Below are 10,135 nucleotides of genomic sequence, written 5' to 3'. Positions count from 1 at the left end.
TTTTAAAGGCCTAGTCTGGCATGTTATTAAAGAATAGAAAATTTTGAGATAAATGTAAAAGGTGTATTAAATAGAAGGGAGGTTAAGAAAAAAGCATTTAAAAAGAGAAACATATAAAGAGAGGTTAAAAGAGAGAACAGGGCAAGAAAAGGGAAAAGAAAGCCCTTTTGCAAAGGGCAAAGATAGACAGCCTGCGGTTGAATCAGAGAGAGAGAGAGAGAGAGAGAGATCGTACCATTCCAAGTTTTTTTGCAGAATGAACCAACTTCCCAGGTTTACTCCCCCTCAGACTTGTTATCACTGTCTTTGGATAGGACCAATCAGATGTTGTTCTACAGCAGCAGCATAGAATTTTTTTTCCTGAACCAATCCTAGAGTCCCAAGTTTTTAAACAAGAGTCAACCTCTTCTCTCCCCTCCCCTCCTCCCCCCTTAACTGCCTTATTCTTATCTAAAAAAAACAGACCCCAAGCATTTTTCCCACCATGTGGGGTTTTAATAAAAGTTAAAACCATAAGCTTTTAGTAACAAGCAATTTTAAAAGTTTTTCTCTGTGTTTTAGACCAGAGGTCGGCAACCTACGGCATGCATGCCAAAGGTGGCATGTGAGCCAGTTTTGCCTGGCACTTTGTCGGCTGAGTGAATAGAACCCCAGGCCAGCACAAGGCTGAGCGGGGACGGCGGCCGGGACCCCAGACAGGCGGCAGGTGCACCCCCCGCTCAGGTTCTGTGGCTCCCGGGAGTGTGAGCTGCCAGGGCGCGGGGCCCTAAGCCTGCTGCGGGAGGGGCGGTGGCTCACACTCCTGGGAGCTGCAGAGCCCGAGTGTGGCAAGGGAGGAGCCGGGGGGCACCCGGGGACTGCAGCCCACATGCATCCCCGCTAGCGATGCCGTCGCCTTTGCAGGGCTGCTGCCCCCCTGCACCGCGCCGGCTCCTCCATGGCTGGGGCTCGCTGCTGCCACAAGCAGGACGCTCTGGTTCTCTGGTTCCTCCTTGCCGAGCTGCTGCAGCGGCCCAAGCCCAGCAAAGCCAGTGAGTGGACTTGGGGTGCGGGCCACCGGAGTGGGGTGGGGAGAGCTCGTGGGGGGGGGGCTGTGCACCCTCCAGGTGAGTTCAGGGGGCGGGGAGGGGGGAACCTGGTCTGGGGAACAGCCCCTGGGCACGGATGGCCCCTGGGCAGGCTGGTCCCTGGGGTCTATAAAGGCTCATTGGGATTTTCCCCTCAATGAACCGATGTGCAAGGGGTTGGGGGTGGCGCAAGGTGGAAGTTTCACCTAGGGTGCAAAATATCCTTGCACCGGCCTTGCCCCAGGGGTGCGTGCACCCCAGGTTAAGAACCACTGCACTAAACTGATAAGATCTGCATTTTAATTTAATTTTAAATGAAGCTTCTTAAACATTTTAAAAAACTTGTTTACTTTACATACAATAGTTTATAGACTTATGGAGAGAGACCTTCTAAAAATGTTAAAATGTATTACTAGCATGCAAAACCTTAAATTAGAGTGAATAAATGAAGACTCGGCACACCACGTCTGAAAGGTTGCCGACCCCTGTTTTAGACTAACTAGGGGCTATTTTTTAATAAGCACAACCTGAAGCTGCAGCAAAGCCCTGTTAGCAAAAACAGCATCTGTGAGTTAGTGGATTAGAGATAAGAAGGCTGCTTTTTTTCCCAAACTTTTTAACAAATGCAAGTAAAAGTTACATTAAGTTTTGTAAGGGAATAAAGCTCTGCTTTATAATTACTTGAAAAGACAAGCCTAAATGAAAACACATCCCTTTATTTACAGGAGTGTTTCAATAAAAAAGAGCATGCAGAAGCACCCCAGGTTTAAAACCACAGGTTCTTAGTAACAGACAGTTTCTATTCCCCTTATTTTGTAAACCAGTGGATTAGAGAGAAGTTGTTTGTTTCTTCCCCTCACTTTTTAACAAATAGAGGTGAAAGTTATATTAAGTCTTGTAAAGGAATAAACACTTGAAAAGACAAGTCTATATGAAGATACATCCCGTCATTTAGCACTTTTGCATATGTCTTAATAAAAAGTGACCATGCAGAAACATACCAGGGTTAAAAACACAGAAACCCTGTTTATAAAAGTAAATCATAGTGATAAAAAAATTTCCCCCTATGTTTTAGACTAACATTGGTTATTTTTCAGTAAGCACAATTTGAAGCAGCATGCTTTATCAGCAAAAGCAGCCTTTGTAAGCCAGTGGATCAGACAGAAGAAGATTGATTGTCCCCCCACTTTTTAACAAATAGAGGTGAAAGTTATATTAAATATTGTAAAGGAATAAACACTTTAAAAGACAATCCTATATGAAGACACATCCCTTCATTTTTACAGGTGTGTTTCAATAAAATAGAGCAGTGTTTCCCAAACTTACAACACTTGCACACCCCTTTTGAGATGTTTGTCTTACCGGCGTACCCCTTCTCCGGTGAAGATAATTTGGGAGGAGAGGGTGGTAGCCACATTTTTATAACACACTCCTAATCCATTTCATTCTGGATTAAATGTTTATTAGAAATAAATACAAAATTATATTACATAGAGTTGAAACAAAACTCTTAATAGAAATAATAGTTACATATAGAAATAGTACTAGAAATAATTAAAATAATAGAAGCGAATCAACAGTCTGGCAGAACAGCGTGTATATCTATATATATATATAGATATATAGATATATATAGATATATATATAGATATATATATGGTGAATTCGTATCATTCTGAAATTAAAATACGCTGGTTTGGTTAGCTTAGTGAAGAAAGCACTAGTTTTAATACTTACTATTTCGGTATTGAAAAATTTTCAGTACAAACCAAACTATTCAGTGCGAGGGATGGAACTGCTTTTGACCAGACACTATCGTGGGGATATCTGGCTTGATGTTTGTGATCTTAAGACGAAGATGGGGCTCCATTTCAATAAGACAATTTAGTTTTTTTCTTTTGATGCCAACTAGCGCAGAAAATCTGATCTCGCACAAATACGAGGTGGGAAAAGACAGAAGATACTTGACAGCTTTGTCTGATTGAGCTGGATATTTAGAGCTCACCCCCAACCAAAATGACGTCAGTGTATTTTGCTCAAATTTTGTTTTCAGGAAGCTATCTGAAGCCAGCTCCAAGAGCTGTTCTTCTTCTGAAGCAAAGAGGTTATTTGGCAATGTTTGAACATTCATGATAAAAGGATTCCTTATCCATTCAAAGGTGCCATCCGGTTCAGGGAAATAATTACGAAGATCTTTCTGCAAGCTTTTCAAATGCTGCTTCATGGTTTGCAACACATCACTATCAAGTTCATTAGTTGAGTTTTTACTAAGTCATGAAGAGATGGAAAGGAATCCAGTTCACGATGATTAAGATGTTTATGCCACAGTTTTAATTTTGCGACTATGGCACTCACTTTGTCTTGAACATGGAATATGGATGAGTTTCCCTTGCAAGGATAGATTGAGGTTGTTTAAATGAGCAAAGATATCTGCAATATATGCTAGTTCGCATAGCCATTTCTAATCGTGTACATGGTCTCACAGGTTAAAGGTTTCATCTAAAAAAAGTGCAGTTCTTCTCACAGCTCAAACAGGTGATTCATAACTTTTCCACGCGAAAGCCAATGTACTTCAGTGTGAAATAGGAGTTGTGTGTAATCACTGCCCATCTCATCACAAAGCTGAGAAAACAGCCGGGCGTTCAGAGGGCGGCATTTCACAAAATTGATTATTTTCACAGCTTCATCCAGTACTTGCTTTAGATCTGCCTGCATGTTCTGGGTGGCGAGTGCTTCCCTGTGAATGCAACGAGTCGATTTCGCTTCTGGCGCAACAGCTTGAATACGTGCAACAAATCCTTTCTTCCAACCAATCATGGCTCTGGCGCCATCAGTGCTTATTTCAACACAACATCTCCAATCCAAGTCACTGTTTTTGATAAAGTCATCAATAACTTTAAAAATAGCTTCTCCAGTTGTATGTGTTGGCATATGTTGGCAGAACAAAATATCATCATGGACTTCATTGTTCAGCTCGTATCTGACAAACAACAAAAGATTAGCTAAATTCACATCAGTGGATCCATCTGCTTGCAGTGCATAGTAGCGACTCTTTTGTACTCTTGACAGTAATTGCTGCTTTACGTTTTTGGCTATGTCTGTAATTCTACAATGAACAGTGTTATTTGAGAGGGGGACACGATCTATAGCTTTGCTAGCCTTGTCTCCAATCATCACGTGCACCATTACTTTGGCTGCAGGTTTTACTAATGTCTCGTCAAAGTCCAGCAGCTCTGGACTTTGCAATTAAGTATGCCACACTATATGAAGCTTCCAAAGCTTTCATATTTTCACCTCCCGTCACATTACGAATTGTTTTCTGAGACTTTTGGAGATCTTTGTGCCTATTTTCGAAGAATTCTACAGGTTTTCCCTCGTATTCTTTGTTCGCTATCGAAATGGCTTTTTAGGTTGGATGGTTTCATACTTTCATTTGTGAGAGTCTTGTAACAAATCACACATAGTGGAACAGGCTTCACCTCATCACCGGTCCACGAAAATCCCAGTTTAAGATCTTCTTCAACATATTTGTGGGCTTTTTTTGTTTTCTTTGCAGCTGATACATTCAATAAACTTACAGATGGTTCACATGGTTCACTAATTTTGTCATCACAATTGTCTGATGTAGCCACATCACTGCATTTTTCAGCATAATTATCACTAACATTTGTATTTCCTTCATAATTTTCTTTTGTACATTTCAAACTTCCTGTTTTTAGCCAGCGATCCATTCTAAATCGGTTTAACAAAAACAAAAAGAGAGAAATTTTGTATATTAATACACACCAACTATGTACTTGCTACGATCTTTAGATTACTATGAGTAGTTATTTACTTTTATCTTTTATCCGTCAGTATGACTTCTGTGCATGCCACAAAGGCAAGTGTATTGCCCGACCCGTGGTAATGCACACGTGTGGTTTGTGTTGGCATGCGAGCCGATTTTTACTGGCATGCTGCTGCCAGCCGGGGTCCCCCAGCCAGCAGCAGGCTGAGCGGGGCTGGCGGCCAGGACCCCGGCTGGCAGGAGCCGGCGGCTGGAACCCCAGACCGGCAGCGGGCTAAGCTGCTCACCCCGCCGTGGGTCTGGGGTCCCGGCTGCCGGCTCCGCTCAGCTCGCTGCCGGACCTGCTCAGCCCGCTGCCGGTCTGGGTGAACGGGCCACATACTCATAGAATCATAGAATCTCAGGGTTGGAAGGGACCTCAGGAGGTCATCTAGTCCAACCCCCTGCTCAAAGCAGGACCAAACCCAACTAAATCATCCCAGCCAGGGCTTTGTCAAGCCTGACCTTAAAAACCTCTAAGGAAGGAGATTCCACTACCTCCCTAGGTAACCCATTCCAGTTCTTCACCACCCTACTAGTGAAAAAGTTTTTCCTAATATCCAGCCTAAACCTCCCCCTCTGCAATTTGAGACCATTACTCCTTGTTCTGTCATCTTCTACCACTGAGAACAGTCTAGATCCATCCTCTTTGGAACCCCCTTTCAGGTAGTTGAAAGCAGCTATCAAATCCCCTCATTCTTCTCTTCTGCAGACTAAACAATCCCAGTTCCCTCAGCCTCTCCTCATAAGTCATGTGCTCCAGCCCCCTAATCATTTTTGTTGCCCTCCGCTGGACTCTCTCCAATTTATCCACATCCTTCTTGTAGTGTGGGGCCCAAAACTGGACACACTACTCCAAATGAGGCCTCACCAGTGCTGAGTAGAGGGGAATGATCACATCCCTTGATCTGCTGGAAATGCCCCTACTTATACAACCCAAAATGCCATTAGCCTTCTTGGCAACAAGGGCACACTGTTGACTCATATTCAGCTTTTCGTCAACCGTAACCCCTAGGTCCTTTTCTGCAGAACTGCTGCCCAGCCATTCGGTCCCTAGTCTGTAGCAGTGCATGGGATTCTTCCGTCCTCTTTCACGTATCACCAGGGGTGCACGTACCACACTTTGGGAAACACTGAAATAGAGCATGCAGAAACACCCCAGGGTTAAAACCACAGGTCCTCAGTAACAGCCAGTTTATATCCACCTTATTCTGTAAACCAGTGGATCAGAGAGAAGAAGTTTGTTTCTTCCCCCACTTTTTAATAAACACAAGTGAAAGTTATATTAAGCCTTGTAAAGGAATAAATACTTTAAAAGACAAGCCTATCTGAAGATACATTTCTTTATTTAACACTTTTGCATGTGTTGTAATAAAAAATGAGCATGCAGAAAGAACCCAGGGTTAAACCTACAAACCCTTACTAACAAAAAGTTTTTAAAAGCTTTTCCATATGCTTTTAGTGAGGACAATTTGAAGCTGCAGCAAAAACAGCATCTGTGAGCCAGTGTATCAGAGAGAAGAAGAAGACTGCTTCTTCCCCCACTTTTTAACAAATAGAGGTGAAAGTTATATTAAGGCCTGTAAGGGAATAAACACTTTAAAGGACAAGCCTATTTGAAGACACAATCCTTCATTTAGCCCTTTTGCATATGTGTTTCAATAAAAAATTTGCACGCACAAACATCGCATGGTTAAAAACACAGAGAACCTGTTTATAAAAGTAACGTATAGTGATAAAAAAGTTTCCCCCTATTTTAGACTGACATGGGTCATTTTTTAGTAAGAACAAATGTGAAGCAGCGTGCTTTTTCAACGTGTGTGAGTCAGTGGATCAGAGATAAGAAGGCCAGAACATAACAAGAAAGCCCTAGGCCTGCTTTTAAAACAAAATTATACCAAATACTTGTTGAAATGAACATTTCCTTTTGCTATGTGAAGAAGACACTACTTTGTAACTAATCTCATTAACAATGTAAATTAAAAAAAATAAATTATCTCAGGGTTAAAACCACAGCCAGTTAGTTTATAAAAGTAATTTGTTAAAGTTTTTAGCAAATAGAGATGAAAGGCTTGTAAAGGGACAAACACTTTAAAAGACAAGCCTAAATGAAGACACATCCCTACATTTAGCACTTTTGCATTTGTCTCAATAAAAAAAGGCCACGCAGAAGCACCCCAGGCCTAAACCCTCAAACCCTTACTAAGAAAAAGTTTTTAAAAGCTTTTCCCTATGTTTTAGTGAGAACAATTTGAAGCAGCCTTTTTAAGTAAGTGGATTAGAAAAGAAGACCACTTTGAACCACAAGTCTATCGGAAGATACAATTTTTCATTTAACCCTTTTGCATAGGTGTTTTAATAAAAAGTGAGCATGCAGAAACAATCCAGGGTTAAAAACACAGAAAATCTGTTTATAAAAGTAATGTATAGTGATAAAAAAGTTTCCCCCTATGTTTTAGACTAGCACTGGTTATTTTTTAGAAGGACAGTTTGAAACAGCATGCTTTTGAAGCAAAGCCGCTGTCAGCAAAAACAGCCTTTGTAAACCAGTGGATCAGAGATAAGAAGGCTGCTTCTTTGCCTGCTTTTTAACAAATACAAGTGAAAATTATATTAAATTTTGTAAAGGAATAAACACTTGAAAAGGCAAGCCTATTTGAAGACAGAGCCCTTTATTTAACATTTTTACGTGTTTCAATAAATAAATAAATAAATAAATAAAATGAGCATGCAGAAAACACCCCAGAGTGAAAACCACAGAACCTTAGTAACAGATAGTTTATATTCCCCTTATTCTGTAATCCAGTGGATCAGAGAGAAGTTTATTTTCCTCCCCACTTTTTAACAAATCCATGTGAAAGTTATATTAAGCTTACATTTTTTTAGGACTTTTAAATTTAAGTATGATTTTTTCTGTTGCGTTATCAGAATAGCTTTGTTTTTAAATATTTGCAACCTGTGTGCTGAGACACAGGTACAAGCTCCTGTGTTTGTTTTGGATCCATAGATTTTATTAAAATAATACAGCACAGGCTGGAGCTGTGGTTTTCTTTACATTTTAAAAACAGATAAAACTAATTAGGCTAGCCAGTGATCCATGCTCTATAGTCTGCCTTAGCAAGGCTCTAGGGGTCACCGCTTCAGTTTGCTTGTTTTTTCACACAGACTTCTTTCCTAACTTTTTAAATGCTGTTAAAGTTTTAACAAATGGTGAGATTGCATTGAAAGATACTTTATGAAAGTTATAACAAGTATTTTATTTCATTTACTGATTGTAAAAGACAAAACCCATCACTTTGTGACTGCATGAAGCTCAGATATCTGAAGAACACCCCTCACCCCTAGACTTTCCCCCAGACTTTTAACACTTGCTAAACATGCAGTGTTTCATTATATAACGGTTTAAAAAAAATTTAACATGAAAATTCAGCATTGACTGAGATGTAACACAACATGACCTTTTTTAAGGATATTCTGTATGCAGTGAGGCCTATTGGAAGCATTATGTTTCTTTGTTTTTTTTTAAAGTTTAACATGAAAAAGCAGTATTGATTCAGCTGTAACAAAACAAGGCCTCTTTTAGGGATGTTTTGTAGAAGTTTAGTGAACTAAAAAGGCTTAAGGTACTAGCCTATCCTTTTAAAAATAGTGTTTTTAAAGTACCAAAACAGCAACTGGGTAAGAATATGAAAACTGGCAACTGAGGGGAGTTTACATATGTGTTTTAATAAAAAACAAAATTAACAAAAAAATAAACAAGATTGCTTTTTAAAGTTTGGATTTATACCAAAAAAAAGAGAGAGAGAGAGAGAGAAAAAATTAGCGTATGTAAAAAAGTTCGCTGTTTTTTACCAAAGATAAGAAGTCTCCCCCCCACACACCCCGGCCTTTTTTCCCCCTTTTTCCTTTTTTTTTTTTAAATATAAATTGAGGACAAACAAATTTTAAAAAAGGCCACATCCACAGAGATCAGGTCATGAGGGGTAAGAATGCTGCTCTGAGTTTTAGAGGGAATGTTGATAACTCTTTTAGTGAAACAGTTTTGTAGGCAGCCATTCTATGTTAGTTGTTATGCTTTAGCACGGGCAAGTGTTTGTCATTCGGAAGCACTTTCCCACTTTATGAGGTATTATCTCCCCCATCCTACAGCCTATCAGAAATATTAACAAAAACAAATGTAAATATACTTCGTAGCAATGCCTGCAAAGCAACAATTACATTTTGGTTGATCATTAACTTGTCTGAGTCCCTAGAAAATAAATTTTTGGTTTTGTTTTTATAAAACACTTTTATGCAAACTGTAACCCTAGATGCTGTACAGCATTAAATAATTTGAAACAGTAGACGAGAGAGCTGAGACATTGTTGAAATCAGAGAGGTTGTGATTAAGTGCTAATGCAGAGGGCCTGGGGTGGAAAATGAAAAGGTACGACCGAAGCGGAAGAGGGTACGATTTAAAAGGGGTTCTGGGGCTGCTTTGCAATGGTCCAGATGCCCCAACAGCCTACATCCCTCATGCACAAGCTCCAGGGCTGGATAGAGGAACAGACCGCTTATATACCTCTTGTTGTTGTTGACAAACTTTTAACCTAACTGCACATATACTACAGGGGGAACCTACTACCTTTTTGACAAACCCCACATCCAGTGGTGAGCTGGAGCCGGTTCCCACAGGTTCCCAAGAACCGGTTGCTAAAATTAGACCTCCGTGGAGAACCGGTTGTTAAAGGGCCAGGGAGTGGGCAAAGAACTCCGGTCTGTGGGCTGGACCATCCTGTTGCTCCCAGGATTCCCAGCTGGGGAGGCTGAGGCTCCCTCGGCTATTCTCCCCCCCCCGCCGCTGCAGCATGGCCAGCTGCCAGCATCAGCTGGGCAGCTCAGCTGAGCTCTCCGGTTGTCCTGCTGCCGCTTTTTGAGAGGCCCAGCAAGGTGGGGGTGGGGTCCTGCTGCAAGCTCCAGGGCTGGCCAGAGGGAAAGGGAGGAGGTAAGTGGAGCAATTGGCCCGGGCCCTGCAGGGGTCCCTGGCCCCATGAGGATGTCTCCCCCGGGCCCTCCCCCACTTCCCCCATCCCCAAGAGCCGCAGCATGGCCAGCACCTGGGCAGCTCAGCTGAGCTCCTGAGTCGTCCTGCTGCTTTGAGCTGCGGACAAGGTAAGGGAGGGAGGGGGGCTGTAAGCTCTAGGGCTGCGGGTGGGGGGGGGGGAAGTGGGGCAAATATCCTCCCCTTGAGCCATTTCTTTAT

The 10,135-nt window shown here is 41.6% G+C and overlaps 1 protein-coding gene across 1 annotated transcript; it reads right to left on the bottom strand.

Moving 5' to 3' along the window:
- Window positions 1-3,587: 3,587 nt before the first annotated feature.
- LOC123361723 (zinc finger BED domain-containing protein 5-like) lies at window positions 3,588-4,241 on the bottom strand. Its single transcript, XM_045001848.1, has one exon. It carries the CDS (start codon window positions 4,239-4,241, stop codon window positions 3,588-3,590), a length of 654 nt encoding a protein of 217 aa, XP_044857783.1.
- Between the last annotated feature and the right edge of the window lie 5,894 nt (window positions 4,242-10,135).

The sequence above is a fragment of the Mauremys mutica genome, chromosome 1 (genome assembly GCF_020497125.1).
Source record: "Mauremys mutica isolate MM-2020 ecotype Southern chromosome 1, ASM2049712v1, whole genome shotgun sequence".
In the NCBI taxonomy this organism is placed as follows: Eukaryota; Metazoa; Chordata; order Testudines; family Geoemydidae; genus Mauremys; species Mauremys mutica.
The sequence above is the reverse complement of the archived record's forward strand: the minus strand, read 5'-3'. Positions and strand labels throughout refer to the sequence as shown.

Excerpts from the sequence above, each read along its gene's own strand:
- LOC123361723 (XM_045001848.1), bottom strand. The coding sequence starts at position 4,241 with ATGATTGGAGACAAGGCTAGCAAAGCTATAGATCGTGTCCCCCTCTCA.